This window comes from Diceros bicornis, chromosome 30, assembly GCF_020826845.1.
Source record: "Diceros bicornis minor isolate mBicDic1 chromosome 30, mDicBic1.mat.cur, whole genome shotgun sequence".
NCBI lineage: Eukaryota > Metazoa > Chordata > Mammalia > Perissodactyla > Rhinocerotidae > Diceros > Diceros bicornis.
In genome coordinates this window covers 7804287-7826823 of record NC_080769.1, presented here as the reverse complement: position 1 = coordinate 7826823, position 22537 = coordinate 7804287, and the positions used below count along the sequence as shown (strand labels likewise).

Below are 22537 nucleotides of genomic sequence, written 5' to 3'. Positions count from 1 at the left end.
TGAAAACTTATTGAGGGACTATGTTCAGCAAGTAACAGGAAACACACACAGTCTTCCTGACATGAGAAAGGTGACTGTTCTCACGTGGAAGAACTAGGTCAAGGCAGCCACTGCACAATGCAGCAGAGAAACAAACTCCCAAGTCCTTCTGTTTATGCCCCACTGTAGCTGTCATGGTGAATCAGGAAACATGCTCACTAGCACTATTAACATCATAAGGTGTTTCCTATACACACTGGACCTTATTCAGATATCATCTAGAGAAGAGGGGAATCAGAGAATACTCCCAACCACTAAAGTCTGAATTAGATTTCCTTGTGGGCACAAGAGGCCTTACAAAAAAATCCTAACTCTAACGGACTGTGGTGTGAAACTTGTGAAAAGATCAGTGGAAAATACACCTCTAAGAAAATGTAAATCAAACAGTTGGTGGTGGTTTTCAAGATACTCTTGACTAGGAGGGCAAAGAATCCAGAGAATGGGATGGAACACGGTGTCCTCAGAGCTCCTATGTAACTGTCTCTCTCCCAGTATGGTGGCTCCAAAATCGGACTAACGCTTTATTTGCTTCTGCCTTCCAAATCTCATAAAAGTGAGGCTATTGGTGAATTCCAACACGGAACCATAAAGGGATGGATTGTTGAAGATGAAGTTCTCCATATTACCCTCATTTACATAAAACAATACAGGGATGATATGTCCAGCTCTAGATTTTGCTGCCCTATCACTGGCCTCTACTTAATTCAAGGTCTATTCACCAAATACCAGTTAGAAGGAACGACAAAGAGCAAAGGCCCAAATATGAAAATAACAATTCACAGGAAAGCATATTCTTTGACAAACTTGCCGTACATTAAAATTTATTCCAACTGTTTAATAATATAGAAAATAAAAACAAGTTCCTACACCTATCACCCCAAAAAAGGAGCTTTCTGTAAGAAAGGTACAATACATACAACAGATTAGGCATATCCAGGAATTTCAATACAACGCGAGTAAAAAAGTTTGGACAACAACAAACTGCCATTTTTCAATGGCCCCTTAACACAGAACAATTAAAACATTATAAAAAAAATTAAAGGAGAAAATATTATTAACTGATTTAAGAAAAAAGCACCACCTATTAATCTTTATGTAGTATTAAGAAAGAGTGACTTGCAGAATTTTCTCACCTCAATATTCATTTCTGAAAGTTATTAGTAGAAATCCACAATCCAATGTTGCACTTTAAGAAAGAAGCTTAGTAAACAATATATTTATAACTTTTATAACAACTCTTTCATGTTGAAAGTTTTTTAGAACATTACATGCAAATTAATTTCCATCAAGCTTTCCTGACTTACATTTATATTTCTTTTTGGAGGGAGTTTCACAGAGAAGGATGTAGGCCAATTGAAATCCTTCCCTCACTGTTTACAGTCAAGAGGTGTTTATCAAGTGAGTCCTTCATGCCTTCAGAAAGAACTGGGATGACATAAAGCTCTCCCACATTCTTTACATTTACAGGGTTTTTCCTCTAGTGCACATTCTTGCATATCCTCGAAAGTATTCATGAAAAATAAAGGCTTTCCCATTTTATTGACATCCTCAGGAATTCTCTCCATTGTGACTTCATTCATGTCTTTGAAGTGAACTGGGAAAACTAAACGCTTTACTACATTTTTTACATTCATACAGTTTCTATCCAGTATGAGTTCTTTCATGTTTTCGAAGACAACTGGCAGAAGTGAATGCTTTACTACATTTTTTGCATTCATAGGGTTTCTCTCCAGTGTGATTTCTTTCATGTAGTCGGAGAGAACTGCAAGAACTGAATGCTTTATTGCATTTTTTACATTCATAAGGTTTTTCTCCGGTATGAGTTCTTTCATGTTTTTGAAGAGAACAGGAAGAAGTGAATGCTTTACTGCATTTTTTACATTCATAGGGCTTCTCTCCCGTGTGAGTTCTTTGATGTTTTCGAAGAGAATAGGAAAACCTGAAGGCTTTACTACATATTTTACATTCAAAGGGTTTCTCTCCAGTATGAATTCTTTCATGTGTTCGAAATGCACTGGGAGAAATGAATGCTTTATTGCATTCCTTACATTTATAAGGCCCATCTCCAGTGTGAGAAATCATGTGTGCTTGAAGGCTTGAGGAAGTTATAAAGGCTTTCCCACATTCCTTACACTCATAGGGTTTCTCTCCAGTATGAATTCTTTCATGTACTTGAACACTACAAGATAAACTGAAGGCTTTCCCACATGTCTTACAGTTATACGGTTTCTCTCCAGTATGAGTTCTTTCATGTACTTGAACATTACTGGGAAAACTGAATGCTTTACCACATATTTTACATTCAAAGGGTTTCTTTCCAGTATGAATTCGTTCATGTTTTTGAAGTGAACTGAGAGAAATGAATGCTTTACTGCAGTTTTTACATTCATAAGGTTTCTCTCCAGTGTGAGTTCTTTCATGAATTCGAAGAGAACTGGGAAAAGTGAAGGCTTTCCCACATTCCTTACATGTATGTGGCTTCTCTCCATATTTTTGAAATGCATATGGTTTGTGTTCAGTGTGACATCTAACATGCCTATTAAGGGATGAATGATGCATGAAGACTTTTCCACATGCACTGCATTCACATGGTTTAGCTCCAGTAGTTTTCTTGTTCAGATTGAGATTTGGAATAACGCTGAAGTTTTCTCCACACTGACTACCCTCTTCACTTTCACCGAGTCTCCCTACCATATGACTTCTGTAAAAAATGAGAAGCACATTCTTAATGATTTCTTCATTAATGATTTTATATTTGTTATACTTATTGATTTATAGGAAAAGTGTTGGTTTTCTGCCTTGTCTGAATGCTCAGAAATCGAATACACCGAATGCTCTGCAAGAGGGCATCACCCTTACTATTATCCAAAGAGTGATATTCAAATGTAGGGTTTATTGATTCGTTTCCAAGTAAACTCTTTTGCAAAAACTGAACCTCTAAATCACATTTCAGAAAGTATATTTGGTGAAAATTTTCTAACAATAGCTAAATTTGAAGCAAGGATTATTTGTTTTGTTTACATCTTTTTAAAATTTCCTAAGATACCAGGATTCTCACATGAGACACTGTTTTCTATTGTGACTGTGACTCACCTCTGTTTTCTCCCTTGGATTTTGTACTGATCTTCAATATCATGATCTTCCCATGTTTTTCCTGAAATGCAGACTCACAAAGTTGATCCCAAAGTATTAGAAATTATAAAACTTTTTAGATTCTAAGTTCATGATGAGCTATGATCATTTCTAGTTTATTTACCAACATCTCCCCTTTTCCCATTCTACATCTTGGAAATATGTTGATGGGCAAGAGACACTTGTTCTCTGACTGATGAAGTGAAGAAATGTCCTCATTCTTACCTATTGAGACCAGGTTCCTGAAGGTTTCCCACATCACATCTCTGTAGAGTTTCTTCTGTGAAGGATCCAGTAAAGCCCACTCCTCTGCGGTGAAGTTCACAGCCACATCCTCAATGGTGACTGAGTCCTAAAACATCATATATATGTGTAGAGTAGGATGCATAAGTGTAACAGCAGTGGGGACCTATACTCCATTTGTAGGAAAGTTACATATGATTCTTTCATCTCCAAACATTTATTCCAAGTCGTAATCATCAAAAACTCACTGTTTTTCTGCACACACTTCATCATCAATTTAACAGCATGATGAACACATGGAAATATTTTACACATTTTTACTGTGATCACATTACGTTGTATTTCTCTCTAATGGCAGGGTGGAGCATGTTTGGAAATGAGAGAAATGATATACAAATGAAACAAATATTATCCTCTTAAGACTGATGGTTCCTTGTGAGAAAAATTCTTTCATCTTCTTCCTTATTACCTACCAGTTACAGCACTCCATGAGGCAGAGGGTCAAATCTGCATGAGGTTTCAGTGGATAAAAACACAGTGAAGGAGTAGAGGCTTTTTTTGTCTAATCCCATCATCAAACACAGTCCAGGAGGTCTCTAGAAACCAATCATTTAACAAAGCCCAGCTGGCCCTATTTTCCTAAAGTACTCCAGGTTATTACAAGTAATGAGATGCAGCTGGCTGAATGTAAATATTCTGGGGAAGCATTGCTTTTAACTTGTGTATAGTTATCATAGACTTAGTTCTTCCTTTCTCTATGCATATGATTTGATGGGGCTAGAAAGTTATTTGGAACTTTGAGCTCAGACAAAAGGAAGAAGGCATGACAACTTAAACCGTAAAATTCCTATACTCATGTGCCTCAAAGCTACTTCCCACCAATTTCTAGAACACACAGTGAGATAATAATGTGCCATAAGAGCTCTTTCTGGTCAAACACTAACAGTGGACCCTGGGCCTTGCTGGCCTTGAGGGGCAGGTTAAGAGCTGCAGATTGCGGGGAGTTCACAATGGTTTGACAGTAAATTTGCCCATGATTATAAAATATGTGAAGGATTTAACACTGCTTTCCTCCAAAAGAACATAAAATCTCAATTCTCCAACTTCAAGAGGAAGTGTTTCCTAACCAGACACTCTAGATGACGTCCTGTCAATTTCTGATCCTACACTTAAGGAACTTAGAAGCTGTCATTCTTGATCTCACAAGAAAATGAACAATCTTGAAATGAAATACTCTTCTTAGATCCGTGAGATCTTTGAGGTCATAGAGCAAGCCAGAGTCTCTATAATTAGGAAAGAGAAAAGAAGATGGCATTTCTGAAATATGCCCCAGATATTCTATTCTTAATAAGGCCTGTAATGGGCCGGCCCCGTGGCTTAGCGGTTGAGTGCGTGCGCTCTGCCGCTGGCGGCCCGGGTTCAGATCCCGGGCGCGCACTGACGCACCGCTTGTCTGGCCATGCTGAGGCCGCGTCCCACATGCAGCAACTAGAAGGATGTGCAGCTATGACATACAACTATCTACTGGGGCTTTGGGGGGAAAAATAAATAAATAAAATTATTAAAAAAAAAAAAATAAGGCCTGTACTAAACAGAAAATGTATTTCACCTGAATCTAATGCAAAGACAGAACCCAGTATCCGTGAACCCATTCAATTTAATCATAGCTGGCAAACTGTCCATCTAGGAAGCTCAGAGGACACTAAACATGATAAACTACAAAAGTGCACACCCAACGATATCCTGTTCAAACCACAGAAAAATCAGAGACAGAGAATATATTGGGAAATGCCAGAGAAGAAACACACCTTAGGTATAAAGAAATAAAGATTTGAACTAAATTGGACTTCTTTTGAAAAACCATGCAAGCAAGAACAGAGTAGAGTGATATAAAGTTTTGAAAATAAAAAAACACTACCCTAGAATGCTCTGTCAAGGAAAATTATCTTTGAGGGGCCGGCCCCGTGGCTTGGCGGTTGAGTGTGCGCGCTCCACTGCTGGCGGCCCAGGGTTCGGATCCCGGGTGTGCACCAATGCACCGCTTCTCAGGCCATGCTGGGGCCGCGTCCCACATACAGCAACTGGAAGGATGTGCAGCTATGACATACAACTATCTACTGGGGCTTTGCGGGGTGAAAAATAAATAAATAAAATCTTTAAAAAAAAAAAAAAGGAAAATTATCTTTGAAAAATAAAGGAGAAATAAGGACTTTCTGAGACAAAAGTTGAGAAAATATGTCATGAGTACACCTACTTTGAATGAAATGTTCAAAAATTTATCAGAAAGAATGTAAATGATAATGGTAGAGGATTAGAAAAAGAAAAAATGAAAGTAAAATATCATTTATATTTCCTATAATTAATATAACAGGCAATGCTTTGTTTAAAATGATATCAGCAACAATGTATTTGGTAATGCGAAGCTTACAGACAAGTGAAATAAATGACAGCAGTGTGATGAGGGACAGGGAAGGGGAAATTGGGGATAGTGTGTTAAGAGCTACTTACACAACATGAATTGATATAGTGTTATTTGGCAAAAGTGGTGGGTTAGTTTTAAATGTACACTAAAAACTCAAGGGCAACCACTACAAACTGTTCTTGAAAAATGTGTAGCTGATACGCTTACAGAGGAGAAAAACAAGAATCAGACTAAATGCTCTATTTCAGCCAGAGAAGGCAGAAAACAGTGTAAGACAAAAAGAAAAGAATAACAAGGGTACAAATGAAAAATAGTAAGAGGTTTGGTAAATATTAATCCAACTGTATCAATAACCACTTTAATCATCAATAGTCTGGATACAATTGAAAGACATAGTAATATCGGATATCAGAAATCACAATTATGTATTGTCTACAAGAAACTCACTTTAAGTATAAAGACACAGATAGATGAAGGGTAAAGGGATGGAGAAATATAGACCACGCCAACACTAATCAGAAGAAAGTTGTCATACCTACGAATTATAGAAAATGCAGATTCTAAATCAATGAAAATTCAGAGATAGAGAGGGGCATTAGATATTGACAAAGGGGTCTTTTCTCCAAGAAAGCACAGCAATCCTTCATGTGTATGTGAATAACAACAGAGGGGCAAAATATATCAGGCTAGAACTGATAGAATGCAAAGAGAAACAGATGAATCCAGTACTACAGCTGTAGAATTCAACACCCCCTTATGGCGAATTATAAATTCCAGGAGGCAGGAAATGAGGGAGGAGAGAGGTGAACTGAACAGCACCGTGAAACAACTGGATTTCATTGTAGTCTATGGAATACTTCATACAACAGCAGAATATACACTCTTCTCAAGTTCACAGGGAACATTCACCAGGACAACCCATGTTCTGGGACATAAAGCACACCTTAACAAATGTGAAAGAACAGAACTCATACAAAATATGCTCTGATACCACATAGGCATTCATCTAGAAGTCAATAACAGAGAGTTGGAAAACCCCAAAATATGTGGAGATTCAACAAGATACTTCAAAGTAATACAAAGGATCAAAGAAGAAGTCTCAAAAGTTAGAAAACTTATTTTGAACTGAAGTTTTAGATAAGAAAGCAAAAAGAAAAGCCCATAAAGAAAAACCAAAATATTTATTTCATTAAAATAAAAAACTCCTGCTCTGAGAAAGACAGTGCTAAGAGAATAAAAATACAATTTCCAGAGTCAGAGAAAATCTTTGTAAAACTGTTATTGGGTAAACGATTGGTATCCGAAATACCCAAAGAACTCTTAAAACTCACCAGTCAGAAGACAAAGAATACAATTAAAAAATGGGCAAAAGATCTGAACAGACAGCTCACTGAAGAAGATATATAGATGGGAAATAAGCAATATGAAAACTTGCTCCACATCAAATGTCATTGGGAAATTGCAAATAAAACAACAGTGATGTATCATTAAACACTTATTAAATGATTAAAACTCAAAACACTCAGAAGATCAGATATAGGTGAAGATGTGAAGCTACAGGTAAATCTTCATTCACTGCTGATGGACATGGAATTTGGTACACCTACAGCGGAAGACAGGAACTTTCCTTCAAAACAAAATACACTGTTACTACGTAGAGTAAGATCCAACAATCACACTCCTTGGTATTTTTCCAAATGAACTGTAACCTTAAGTTCACACAAAACCTACACATGAATGTTTATAGGTGGTTTATTCATAATTGGCAAGAGTTAAGAGTTTTAAACGAGATGTCTTTCAAGACTGGAATAGACAAAAACAATCAATGGTGTATCCATACAATGAAACACTGTTCAGTGATAAAAAGAAATGAGGTATCAAGCCATGAAAACACATAGAGGAACCTTAAAATTATACGGCTAAGGGAAAGAAGCCAATGTGACAAAGCTATGTAGTACATGGCATTCTGAAAAAGACAAAAGCATGAGTCAGTAGAAAGATCATTGATTGTGAAGGACTGATGGCTGGAGGGAGGGATGAAGCAATAGACGGAGCACAGAGTATTTCTAGGGAAGTGAAACTGTACTATGTGAAACAGAAATGATGGATCCATGTCATTATACTTTTGCCAAAACCCATACATTGTATAACACAGAGTCAATAATAATGTACACTGAGCATGTGATGCATCAATATGGGTTTGGAAATCATAAGAAATGTATCACAGTAGTAAAACATGTGAAAGAGAGTTCAAACTGTGTGCAGAAGAGGATTTTGCAAGAACTCTCTGTAAATTCTGATTAATTTTTCTGTAAACCAAAAACTGCTCTAAAAAAACCTGAAGACTTTCAAAAAAAAGAGATGAAGACAAACTCATTACACTTCACCCCATATGACTGAAATAGGACATCTCTCATCCAACTGATTTCAATAAGCCAGTATGGTGCTCTATGAGCCTGAGACCCATAAGGGAGGTGAAACTTCCACTGAATGCCTTGTTGGAGAGCAGGGCACTGTATACTCTGAGAGGTGCCATGGTTACTATCAGTAGTGTCAGAACTCCAAGGTGGATAACGAGTGTCCTGATGAGTCCTTGTATTGCGGACTTAAGTGTTACTTTGACTTCTATTTGGAGTATCTCTGATTAAAGAGGTTGCCAGAGTTCTTTAACCAGAAAGGGGCATCCCTTAGACCATCATCCAAGAGTTTGTGAACACATGCAGATGACGCCATTTTGTGGCCACTAGTAAAATGACTGACTGATATTTGCTTAGCTCTGGTGACACCTGGGTTCGGTTCTTCATCAGGGATGTCCCAATTAAGGGATGAAGAGCAGCAACTCTCCACTGAGCTCCATCATGTATGAATGTGCATTGTCATCCTTAAAGTCTATACAGTCCCCAGGGCTGCGCATTCACTTAATCCTGAGGAACTACTCAGAGAACCAAGGTGTCTGGGAGAGGGGTGACCTCCTCCAGCACCCTAGCATCTTTCAATGAACTGAAGAAAGTCTATGCCCTGCCTGCAGGTGGCATAAGCTACAGGGCCAAGGTTCAGCTCCATCATATCACAAGTAGGTGTCACCACCCAGGCTGAGCTGATTGGAGGCTGTTTCCAGGGCCAAAGGCAAAATAGGCACCTTGGTAGAAGGTAAAATGCTCAGTGCTTGTGAGAGCCTCTATTTTCAAGAGATCTCAGTACCTGGTGACAATAGCAGCTCTAATGGCATATAGTGTGGGGCGTGGGGCAGTTTTTTGCATCAGAAGCCTAATGACAACTTAAGGCCCTCCTCTAGTGAGCCTCAAATCACTGTCATCAGGGTTAGAGGCCACCTCCATGACAGCTGGCTGCTTCATGGAGTTTAAGGAACCCGGGCCTAAGTCGAGTTTGCACTAATCCCTTTGCTGGGCAAAACTCAGACTGTGTGTGCTGTCCACTATAACCCAGAGGGTCAGGATCTTTGTGGCAATAGACACAGGGGTGGCAGCTGCAGCAGAGTTACTTACGGGTCCTGGCGATCCCTCTGGAATCTTGCTACCTACTGGATCATTTTCCAGTCTCTTTCTCTCTGAAATTATTGCTCTTTAACCAGCGACAATCTGAGGAGCTCAGCTCATTCACAGAGTATAATCATCCTCATAACGCAAGACACCCTGTAACGTCAAGATAACCCTGGCCTCAGTCTCACCTGCAGTCTAAACACACAGATAGTTTCCACCAAAGACAAAACCCAGGACCTCATTAAGGAGGGCCCCATTCCCAGACTCCAGCTCCCAAAGGACCTGAAACTGCCAATTCAGAGTTCTCTGTACATAAGAGAACCAGGCGTGGTGGAGTCAACAATGCACACAGGGCAGCACAGCTCACAGGAGGAGCTGCCCAGCAAGCAGCAGCTCACAGTGCAGGAGCCTCCAGGCTTTCTCGTCAGCCTGTCCAGACAAGAAGGCCTAGGGGAAAGGGAGGGGTGAGGCTTAAGTGTTCAGAAGTTAAACATCAAATATGTGGACCCTGGACACTCATTATAAGAACAACAGGTAAGAAAATAAGCATTCACACTAGCTTGTTTTTATATAAAGAAACACTAACAGGAAGATGAAGCAGTGATCAAAACTGGTCATTTGAGGGGGGCTGGAGTAAGAGCAGAGGAGTGGGGCAGGACGTGCAGGCAGGGAGTCTCCTTAAGTTAGTTTCCTCTCTTAGAAATATTTTAACCTTCTCATGCATTATTTATTTAAAATAAGGAGATAAATTTATATACACCATATTTTCCTATGCATGATCATTATTTTTAATTAACTTTGGCTTTTTAAAATTAACTTAATATTAATGTTTCTACATACAAAACTTCTCCAAGACTTAATCCTTTAAATATCAACCAATATAAAACTGCAGACAATAAAAAATTTACAAATCCCTTTGTAACAAAAAGACAAGGGGCATTTTAGTTTGCACCCCCTCCAGTATATTTCACACTGGGGATATTTTCAGGAAAGAGTAGCATATTATAATATATTAGAGGTTTGCAATTAAGCCCTGCAATGAACTAGAAATTCCAAAGATTTACATAAGGATTGACCTGTTTCCTCATATCAATGAAAACAGAAATTCAAGTGCTTTTTCCTCACATCCATTAAAATAGGAATTCATTTGCCTTAGGAATAGTATAGCCTTTTAAATGTCAAAGTTCTCTAGGGACATGGACACAAGAACTGACCTAAAATTTGAAAATGCACGTGAGAACTTAGTACACCCATCTCAGATCTTGTTCTCTTATCTAAATGGAACAGAAATTCTATTTGGTTCTACATTTTCTTGCTTTACTAATATCATCTCTCTCAATCAACTTACATTTTAAAACCCCAAGTACTAATGGAAACTAGAATCAAAGTCTGCAATATTCAGTTGATAAAGGAATGCAGGGACAGAAACATTAATATTTGAATCAGCTCATAGAAGCAGTCTGCTTGCCCACAGTTCACAAGAAAAACCCACATTCAGAAAGTTGACCATATTTCCAAATTTAGCGTCTAAACACTCCCGGTTGAGAAGTAACCCCTAGAGTGGGTCAGTCCCTGGTGGAGGGGGGTGGGGCACCTGAGCAGCCACAGGAGTGAACTCGGGGGGCTCCACACACCCTCTCCTCTCCTGTGAGCATGGAAGCACTGCCCCCCCGAGGCTTCTATTCTCACAACTGAGGAGACTCTCAGCCTGATTCAGTTTAAGGTTCTGACCCAATGGAACTCCCAAATTTATAAACCCTCTGTGCACAGGACAGAACTCCTGATCTTCACAGATTTTCTCAATGTGTACAAATTGCACTCTCAGTGCACCTACAATGTGGATGCAAAACTCAAATGTTTAAAATGTCCAGGCCTAAGGAACCAAGACCACAACCTCAGAAAGGGCATCACTCCCCACCCCCATGAGCACGTGCACCCCCAGCTTTCCAGGGCTCTGCAGCTCCTCTCAGTATAGAGGCTCCTTCCATGGGGGGTGTGAGCAGGACACCTGCAGGGGGAGGCTCCCCAGGAAGAACTGGGCCTTCATTCCTTCTCTTTGCAGGCCCAAGGGGGCCTTAGTCTGACTGTGGACCTCTGCTCCTACTGGAGATGCTTTGGAACATCATTGTTATTTTAAATGACACAAACCCAATGTTTGAATAATCCAGAAAAATCACTTAAATCCAGTCTCTCCATGGAGAATCGAGAAGAAAATCATAAGGTACTTTTACTACTTCGACTAGAAAACCCAAAATATCTATTTCTTTCAGAAAAAAGAAGTCAGTAATTTATTACTGTTACTGAGCAAGGACTCACCACTCGATGCACACAGAAGCTGATACTGTGGCACACCAATCTTGGAAAGAAGAAACAGTTTATTGTGCATTCATTGGCAAGGAGACAGAAGGACAGGCTCTCAACTCTGTCTCCCCCAAACTATGGGGTGAGGTTTAAGGGAGCAGGGAGGGCCAGCTGGTATGCAGAGGCCCTTGGCAGGATGAGATTTGATTGGCAGATCAAAACTTTCTCTTCTGCACATGCTCCTGCCTGGCTCACCTCCCCCGAAAAATAGCTTTAACATCCAGTAGTTACGCTGGGGTTAGTTATGGGAGATTATCAGGAAAAGCACAGTAAACAAGGGTAAAGTTGTAATGCAGATTTAAGTCATTGCCTTCTCCACTGATAAGAGTTTCTAGAGATTTAGAGTCATCCTCCCCTTCCTGGCACAGAGAGGGAGGCACCCTTAAAAATGGACATTTCTCTTATAAATGTAAATTTCCCTTACAAAACGGTAACTTCTTCTAGATTTTCAGAGCTTTTCCTGTGTTTGCTGTTTTTTAATAATCATCAGCTCAAAACAGCCCTTATGCCAAAGACGTATGTTTTGGGCTGGCAAATTCTGTTCCTGGTCCTGTGGTTACATTATTTCCATGGCAAGAAATCACACTTGAACACTTGTGGTCTGCATGTCTAAGCCCTGGAATTTCATTTGAAAACATCCAAAGTAAAGAATAGACCTCAGACACTTACTACACACATTTAGGGGAAGAAAGAGTGAAACAACTATTCTTAACAAATGGAATGCAACACAGGGACATTATATTTTTTCTAAAATTCACCTCTTTGTTGCCTGCTTGGAACTCTTTTATATTGTCTTCCAAGCTCTATTGATTAAATATACTTACCCTTATTGAAAAACAGAGTTAAATAAGTGAATAAAATTTTTCTAGGTCACAAACCTAGGGAGGGGCAGTGCCAATGGGCAAGATCACCCAGGAAAGTTTCTCAAGAGGAACCTCGAAAGGACTTCCCATAGGATGTCTGTGCCCAGAAAGATCCTGGGGGGAGGGGCACAAGGATTTCATACAATGTAGTTCCAGGCAGTTATTCTCTGCTTTCCTCTCATGTAAAACATCCACAGACAAATATAAACTCTTTAGAAAAGAGCTATGCATGGCTCAGCAGAATAAGGATTAACAGTTAAAATACTGGGTCTGTTTGAAACGCACCATGGAGAATGAAGAGTTGATAAAGATGCTGTGAATCGGAAAGGGGAAGTTGGCTTTGGGAATGCGGTGAGAAATGTAAAAATTTAGAGACTTATTCTCAGTCCTAGGAAGAGCTAGGTTGGAGGGACAGGGCCCTGGATTTGAGACCCTGCTCCCCAAACAACTGGAAGACTCAGGAGAAAACGGGTGTCCACTCAGGAGAAAAGAGGCACTGAGGACCCCACCGACCAGAGCTCTTCCCATACATGAATCCTGGAGACCGAGTCACCATTGTCCCTGATGACCCTCCTTGTGGTCACCACACAATCTAGGGACAACGCAGGGCTGTGGGCACAGAGCTGTCCAGGGAAGATCCAGGTCTGATGCCACCATGCACAGTGATGAACAGAACGCCCAGGGTCCTGGCTGCCGGCCCAGCCCCCACGCTGCAGGCTGCAGCGGGAGGTGACTGAGGTCTGAAGGGCCACCAGCGGACTTGGGTCCGCCCACAGCTGGTTCCGACCACCCCCTCCTCCCCGTCTCCTCACCCCGGGACCGCACACTCACCATTTCTAGGTCTCCTGGGTCCCCCTGAGTCCTTCCAATGACTCCCACGGCCAGTGCAGATCACAGCGTGACAGAGGCTGCGGCAGAGCCACCCAGGACTGTTAACGAGGCGACAACCGATCTGCAGCACCGCAGTACCTAGAAGGGACATGGCACGTAGGCGTGGAGCATCATCCCACCCACTTGCCCCAGCGGCTCCCCTGATTGGACAGTCCACAAGGCCCCGCCCCCTTGTGCCTGAGTGACAGTGGGCGGGTGGCTGCAGGTCTCAGTGGAATCAGCCCAGGCTGGTGAGCAGGAACCTAACTCATCGGGCACATTTGAATTTAAACAGAATTTTTTCGAGGCCTGGGGTTGCCTCTATCGTTTTCACCCAGCTCTTTGAAAACACGTGGGCACCAGTGTGCACTGGGAACTCCTGACTGAGTTTCAAATGGAGCAAGTACAGAAAACGAGGGTGGCCCAGGCCAGGCCACAATGACACAAGAGGGTCTCATGTGCTCTATGTGTCAAGGACTTGTCATAAAGTTCCCAGGCCAGTCATGGAACTGTGACCCTTTTTTAGAAACGCATTTGAATGTGACCTCACCATCTGTAACCGAGTCAGGCTCCGTTTTAATCTGCGATCCTAGCTAGCGATGAGCCTTCCACCCATCCCTACCCCACCCCACTCATTTGGTGCTTAAGATAAAGAATCCCAAAGCACTTGGCTCTGGTGGGAAGTTTAAACCCCACAGCCCTAGCCTGAATGCAAGGTCCCTTTCAGTCTAACCACAGGGCGTGACATACACTCATTAAAGTCTCAGGTGTACATTTTACACTGGAAGGAAATTTATTTTAGATCAGTTTTTGCCCATGTCCCTAGAGACATTTTAAATGTTAACCGCTATAATATCCAGATCTAAGGCAATTGACTCCTATTTTCACTGATATAAAAAAAACAATAAATCCTTATGTAAATGTGGGATAGACCTGGAAACTCTTCCCCCACCCCCAGTTTTATCGAGGTATAACTGACTAATAAAATTGCCTATATTTAAAGATTACAGGGGGCCGGCCCCGTGGCTTAGCAGCTAAGTGCCCGCACTCCGCTACTGGCGGCCGGGGTTCCGATCCCGGGCGTGCACCGACGCACCACTTCTCTGGCCATGCTGAGGCCACATCCCACATACAGCAACTGGAAGGATGTGCAACTATGACATACAACTATCTACTGGGGCTTTGGGGGAAAAAAAAATGAGGAGGATTGGCAACAGATGTTAGCTCGGAGCCGGTCTTCCTCAGCAAAAAAGAGAAGGATTAGCATGGATGTTAGCTCAGGGCTGATCTTCCTCATAAAAAAATAATAAATAAAAAAAAAGATTACAACGTGATGATTTGATATACATATATAATTTGTATATTTGAAATTGCTAAAACAGTGGATTAAGCATTCTCACCACACACACTCACACACACACACACACACACACACACACACACACACACACAGAGATAAGTACTAGGAGTGGAATTGATGGTCATATGGTAATGTTAGGTTTTATATTTGAGGAACTCCCAGACCTTTTCTCACAGTGACTACACCATTTTATATTCGCACCACTCATGTACAAGAGTTCAAATTTCTAAACATATCCTCAACAAAACTTGTTCTTACATCACTTCTTGACTCTGGCCATCCCAGTGGTTGTGAGGTGGTATCTCATTGGGGTTGTGATTTGCATTTCCTTGATGACTAACAATGTTCAGCATCTTCTCATATGCTCTTGGCCATTTGTCTATCTTCCTTGGAAAATGGTGTACTCAGATCCTTTGTCATATTTAAATAGTTATTTGACTTTTTATAATTAAGTTTAAGAGGTCTTTAGCTATTTTTGATACCAGCTCCTTATCAGATATATGATTTGCAAAATTTTCTTCCATTCTGTGGCTTGTGTTTTCACTCTCCTGCCTTAAAAATTTTACTTTTAGGGGCCGGCCCCATGACTTAGTGGTTAAGTGCGCGCGCTCCGCTGCTGCTGGCCGGGGTTCGGATCCCAGGCGCACCAACGCACTGCTTGTCCGGCCATGCTGAGGCCGTGTCCCACATACAGCAACTAGAAGGATGTGCAACTATGACATTTGCAACTATCTACTGGGGCTTTGGGGGAAAAAAAAGAGAAGACTGGCAACAGATGTTAGCTCAGAGTCGGTCTTCCTCAGCAAAAAGAGGAGGATTAGCATGGATGTTAGCTAAGGCCTGATCTTCCTCACAAAAAAAAAAAAATTTACTTTTAATCGTGGTAATATACACATGCCATAAAACTTACACTTTAACCATTTTCAAGTGTATAGCTCAGATGTAGTTCATGTCAGAATTTGCTTTCTTTTTAAAGCTGAATAATACGCCATTGTATGTATGTCCCCAAATTTTTTGATACATTCATCTGTTGAAGGGCACTTGGATTACTTCCACCTTTTGGCTATTATGAATACTGCTAATATAAACACAAGTGGACATATATCTGTTTAAGTCCCTCCTTTTAATTCTACTTCAATTCTCAGAATTGCTAGTTCAAATGGTAACTCCATTTGTAATTTCTGGAAGAATTGCCATGTTGTATTTCACACCATCAATACAATTTTATAGGGGCCGGCCCCATGGCTTAGTGGTTAAGTGCGCGCACTCTGCTGCTGGCGGCCCGGGTTCGGATTCCGGGCACGCACCGACGCACCGCTTCTCTGGCCATGCTGAGGCTGCGTCCCACATACAGCAACTAGGAGGATGTGCAGCTATGACATACAACTATCTACTGGGGCTTTGGGGGAAAAAATAAATTAATTAATTAAATTATATTAAAAAAAAATACAATTTTATATTCCCAGCGATAGTGCACAAGGGTTCCAAAGGGTGTTTTCACTCTCTTGATGGTGTCCTTTGAAGCATAAAAGTCATTAATTTGATGAAGTCCAAATTACCTATTTTTTTCCTGTTTTTGCTCTTGGTCTCTTATCTAACAATTCTTTGCCAAATCCAGGGTGATGAATTTTTTCCTATATTTTATCTAATTGTGTTATCACTTACTCTTATGTTTAGGTCTTATCATTTCTCGTAAATTATTGTATGTGGTGTCATGTAAGGATAAAACCTTTCTCTTGCATATGGCAACATTCCCAGGACATGACCCAGAAACCTGGTGTCAACTACAAGACGGAGGCTGGAAGCCCTATCACTTTCTCACCAGTTACGGGAATGACATGAGGGCACGTGTAACACTAGAGGGAGTTTTCTAACTTCAGACTGGGTACCAGTGGCCTATGTCCTTCTTCCCCAGTACTTCTTCTTTTCCCAAGAAGGAACCCAAGGGGGTGGAAGGAAGTTTTGCACACATAGCAGTCCAAGTTCAGGAGAGTTTCACATTCTCCTAGCATGTGAAGACATTTTTGTTGTTTTCTATTAATTGTTTTTAGTACATACTCACACTAATTTGAGTAGTTTTGAGCTTTCACACCATCAGGAGGGAGAACACTCCATCACCCCAAAGGTAGACTCTCAGGGTGCCCATTTATACTGAACCCGAACACCCTTAAGAACTGATTTGTTTTAAGTTCCTATACCTTTGCCTTTTCCAGAATGTCATATAAGTGGAACACCATGTTGCCTTATGGGTTCTGTTTGGAAACTTTGATGCCACATTTGTAAAAGTGCATAATTACACAAATCTTGCAGTGTTCTTGTGAGTTTGAAGGGAGTTTGAAATTTTTGACATTACCCAGGAGAGGGGCACACATTAGCCTTCAAAACTAACATTTTCCACTGTTATGAGCTATGTGAATTTGAGTAAGACCGTGCTTAACTTTCTTCATTTGCATCATGGGAGGTAGGATGGGGGAAGAGGATCAAAAGAAATTCTAATAATTATAAAATCACACAATCTCTACATTGCTAAGAAAACATAAATTAGCACTGAAAAAAGGAAACAAGTTTGGATTTCCATTGTTTAATGAAACAAAAACTGTCAAGTTTTACCCTGACTTCATAAAGTCTCCTGGAAATACAAACATACCGAAATGATCCCTGAAAACAGTAAAAATGGGCTTTGAGGGCTTTGTGCATCACTGAAACAAAAACGTCCCAGCTACTCCTCTTATAATAATGCATAGAAAATCTCCCAGTTTGAGGATGTCAAATTTACCTCCTTTGCCACCACACAGAACGTTACTCAAAGTGACACTGTGTGTCTGTCTACAGCTCACCTCAGTTACTGCTCAGATCATCACGCTCTACACATTCACAGCTCTTTTCAGTGTTTTAACCAGGAAATCACATTGAACTTGCACAGACATCACTCTACTCGTAGGAAAACCCATGATGGGTTACCACTGTGCAGATGACCAGAATCTTCCTCAGACTAGGAGAAATTCAAAGGTTTCATTGGGTCCAAATTCTGTCACTCAGTCTGAATAGCAGTGAAATGATATGCTGAATCAAAAGGCAATTTCAAATCCTTTCAACTGATGTTAAATAGAAATGTAAATACCACAAATCTCCATGACCCAAAGCAATGGAAGTATCTGGACCATGATCAAATAGCACATTAAGTAAAATGTTTAACCATGGCTAAAATGAAGTTGAACTCTGTCTAAACCTTTATCTTTATGGGAAACCATTACTGTTAACCCCAAGAATGCAGGACTTTTACTTTTCTGTCCATTGTTTACATCCACACACGAGCAGTTCCTCCAACAGTGCTTAAGATGTATTAGATGGTGAGAAAACAACGATCAATGATGACACCCTCACTCACTGAGTCTCCTGCCTACCATAAAGAAGGTATACAAGCATCAATGGATGAATGGACACAGAAGTTGTAGTATATAAATTATTCAGCCATAAAAAACAAGGAAATCTTACCATTTGTGAAAACACAGATGAAACTTGAAGGCATTATGCAAAGTGAAATAAGTCAGAAAGAGAAAGACAAATACTTTATGCTTTCACTTATACATGGAATGTAAGAAAAAACTCATAGAAAAAAGATCAGACTTGTTACCAGAGGTGAGGAGTCGGGGGAGGGGGAGGAAGGGGCAACTGGAGGAAGATGCTTAGAAGGTACAAACTTCCAGTTGTAAGATAAATATTTACTAGGGATGTAATGTACAACATGACAACTATACCAAACACTGATGTGTAATATGTAGGAAAGCTGTTAAAGAGAGTAAATCCTAAGAGTTCTCATCACAAAGAGAAAATTTATTTCATTACTCTTTCTTTCTTTTCTTTTCTTTTTATTTTATCTATATGAGAAGACGGATGTTAACTGAACTATTATAATCATTTTACAATATGTATAAATAAAACCATGTTATACACCTTAAAATTATACACTCATATATGTCATTTTTTTCCTGAAAAAAACTGAAAAAAAAAGGAGTCAGAGACTTCTAGTGTCTGGACTGTCACGCCAGGAGCTCAGAAGCCAGATTCCAGCTCTCAAAAGAAAAAAGCCAAGAAACTTGAAATCAACAATTCTTCCATCAGAGAATTGAGGTCGTGGGGTAAACCACTGTCTCCACAATTAGAAAGAGAGACAAAAAGATAGCAATTTAAAAAAATACATGAAAACAACCTATTTCACAAGAGCATAATTGACTGGGATTTTCCCGAAGCCTAACTGACCAGGGGGCACTGAAACAGCCAACTTGAGACTTTCCCAGCCTTTCTGCTCTCAAAGGTGGTGCAATTGTGAGGATGATGGGTTTTTTACCTTCCTCACACTGAATATTTGGTGTCTGTTCCAATGCCCCTTCTCTAACTCTACATCACCAAAGAGCTGTCCAACAGTCTCACTCAATTCTAACACTAACTACCCAGAGTTCACGTCAGACTCCACAGGTTAAGACCTCAGTCCCACAAACTGCCCCTTCTTTAGATGCCAACCACAAATGGGGTGCCCAGGCCACCAACATTTCTACTCAGCCATCTACAGATTCCTAGATTCTCTCAACACCTCATTACAACTGGTAATTTACTGAAACGTTTCTGAGAATTCAGCAAACCACTTTATTTACTATTGGTGGTTTACTATAAAGGATACAACTCAGGAGCAGACAAAAGGTAGAGATGCACAGGGCAAAGTAGGGCAGTGGTACAGGTCAAGGGAGTGGAGATGGAGGGGGCTGCAGAGACTCCACATCCTCTGTGGACTCTACACCCTTCCTGCACCTGGATGTGTTCACCAACCCAGAAACTCTCTGAATTCTGTCTGAAAGTGTTTTTATGCTGGTTTCATTATATGGGCACAATTTATTAAATCACTAGACATTGGCCAACTAAATCTCCTGCCCCTCTCATCTCCACAGAGGCTGAGAGTTGGGACTGACAAGTTTCAAGCCTATAATCAAGGCTTGGTGTTTCTGGTATCTAACCCCCATCCTGAAGCCATCTAGGAGCTGGCCAAGAGTTGCCTCATTAAAACAAAAGACACTCTACCATCCTTATCACTCAAGTAATTCCAAGGGTTTCAAGAGGCTTTTGCTAGGAACTGAGGCCAAAGACCAAATATCTTCCTTATTATATCACAGAAGGTCAAGCCCAGGGACACAGATTCACTAAAGATTGAGACCCAATCACTAGACTAGAGAATGCTTCCCCTCTGCCCACACCTACCTCTACATCAACTTGGCTCTTGTTTAATATTAGTGGACTACACTGAAAGAACTAGACGCTTTCCAGTAACTCAGGAAGAAGGTCAGGATGTCCCCTTCCACCACTCCTACTCAACTTTGTACCGGAATTCTTAGCTAATACAATTAGATATGAAAAGGAAATATAAGGTGCATAGATTGGGAAGCAGGAAATAAAACTGTCCGTGTGGCACAAGATTGTCTATGGAGAAAATCTCAAAGAATCCTCAATAACAAAGAAAAGCCCTTGAACTAAGAAGAGAGAAGAGGAGGCTGAAAGATAAAATGTTAATATACAAAAGTCAATTATTTCCTATAGATACACACAAATACACTGAACTCATCTTTGATAAAGGAACAAAAGGCAATTCATTGGGGGAAAAAAGTCTTTTCAACAAATAATATCAGAAACACTGGCCATCCACATACAAAAAAAAAAAAAGGATCTAGACACAGACTACCTTTTTCACAAACATCAGTTCAAAAGGGCCGGCCCCGTGGCTTAGTGGTTAAGTGCGCGAGCTCTGCTACTGGCAGCCCGGGTTCGGATCCCGGGTGTGCACCGACGCACCACATCTCCGGCCATGCTGAGGCCATGTCCCACATACAGCAACTAGAAGGATGTGCAACTATGACATACAACTATTACTGGGGCTTTGGGGAAAAAAAAGGAGGAGGATTGGCAATAGATGTTAGCTCAGAGCCAGTCTTCCTCAGCAAAAAAAAACAGGAGGATTAGCACAGATGTTAGCTCAGGGCTGATCTTCCTCACACACAAAAAAAATCAATTCAAAATAAATCATAAATCTTACTATAAAATGTAATACTACAACACTCAAAAGATGACATATGAGAAAATCTTAAGTGACCTTGGGTTTGGTGATTAATTTGACTTCGTTAAAATGAAAAACTTCTGCTCAATGAAACACGGTATTAAGAGAATGCAAATACAAGCCACAAACTGGCAGAAAATCTTTGGAAATCACTTATCTGATAAAGGACTGGTACCCAAAACATCCAAAAAACTCCTAAAACTCAAAAAGAAGAACACACACCACCCAGTTAAACATAGGCAAAAGATCTGAATGCACACTTCAACAATGATATACAGATTATTTACCAACACATGAAAAGATGCTCAAAATCATGTCACTAGGAAACTGCAAATAAAAGAAGAATGAGATATTACCAGACACTTATTACAATGGTGCAAATTAAAAACACTGAGAACACCGAACAATGGTAAAGATGGAGAGCAATAGGAATTCTCATTCATTGCTGGTGGGAATGCAGAATGGTATGCCTACTTTGGAAGAAAGGCAGTTTCTTAAAACTAAGCCTACTCTCACCACACAATGTAGCAATCACACTTCAAATTTACCCAAATGAGCTGAAAACTGATGTTCACAAAAAAACTCTGCATGTGAATGTTTATAGAAGCTTTATGCATAACTGCCAAGACCTGGATGTAACCAAGATAATTTCAATTGGTGAATAAATAAACAATTGCTGGTACATCCATAGGAAAAAATATTCTTCAATGACGAATAGAAATGAGGTTATGAAGCCAAAAAGACATGGAGAAACTTTAAAATCATATTGCTAAGTCAAAGAAGTCAATTCAATGCTACACACAGTGATTCCAAGCATGTGACATTCTGGAAAAGACCAAATATAAGACACTGAAAGATCACTGGTTGCCAGGGGTTTGGGGGAGGGAGGGAGGGATGAATGAATAGACGGAGCACAGGAGATTCTTAGGACAGTGCAAGTCTTCCATACGATCCAGAAATGATGGAGACACGTCATTTGACATTAGCAAAAGCCCATAGATTGTATAACAGAGTCAACACTGATGTAAACTATGAACTTTCATGAATTACATTGGCTCATCAAATGTAACAAATGTATGACAGTAATACAAGATATAAAATATAGGGCAAACTGTGTGGTGGCAGACGGATTATGTGGGAAATCTCTGTACTTTCCCATTAAGTTTTCTCTAAACCTAAAACTGCTCTTAAAAAAAAAGTAAAGTTTACTAGGGAAAAAAAGATAAAGACAGGGGCAGGACCAGTGGCGTAGTGGTTAAGTTTGCAGGCTCTGCTTTGGCGGCCCGGGGTTCGCAGGTTGGGATCCCAGGTGTGGACTGACACCCGGCTTGTCAAGCCATGCTGTGGTGGCATCCCATATAAAGTAGAGGAAGATGGGCATGGATTTTAGCCCAGGGCCAGTCTTCCTCACACACACAAAAACAAGATAAAGAGAGATGCATTAATATCCACCTCTGATGACCAAGTGATGACAGAAACAGACCATCTTTCATTCAATTAATTAGAACTTATTTTAATAAACCATAATGGTGCTCCATGAAGCCTGCACCCTCAGACTTGGAAGAGAGGAGAACCTTCCACTGAATGCCTTGTTAAGAGCCCAGCACTGTATATTCTGAGAAGTGAAATGAGGGCCTTCATTATTAT

At 40.4% G+C, this 22537-nt stretch overlaps 2 protein-coding genes across 4 annotated transcripts in view; both read right to left on the bottom strand.

Moving 5' to 3' along the window:
- The window catches only part of LOC131394530 (zinc finger protein 791-like), a 50275-nt gene that overhangs the window by 21166 nt on the left and 6572 nt on the right, over positions 1-22537 (bottom strand). Inside the window, exon 1 of one of the 3 annotated variants that reach the window (XM_058525899.1) lies at positions 13392-13443. The exons of 1 other annotated variant lie outside the window; for it this stretch is intronic. In XM_058525899.1, coding sequence (XP_058381882.1) covers positions 13392-13394 — 3 coding nt within the window. In that variant the 5' untranslated portion in view covers positions 13395-13443. Of the gene's footprint in view, positions 1-3396; positions 3467-13391; positions 13444-22537 lie in introns of those variants that run through there. One more of the 3 variants, XM_058525902.1, reaches the window with a different exon arrangement.
- Positions 827-13469, bottom strand: LOC131394554 (zinc finger protein 14-like). The gene is made up of 4 exons (XM_058525947.1): positions 13392-13469; positions 3397-3523; positions 3133-3193; positions 827-2740 (listed from the first exon to the last, which is right to left on the bottom strand). The coding sequence occupies exons 1-4, from the start codon at positions 13392-13394 to the stop codon at positions 1681-1683; spliced, it is 1251 nt and encodes a 416-aa protein (XP_058381930.1). The 5' UTR covers positions 13395-13469; the 3' UTR covers positions 827-1680.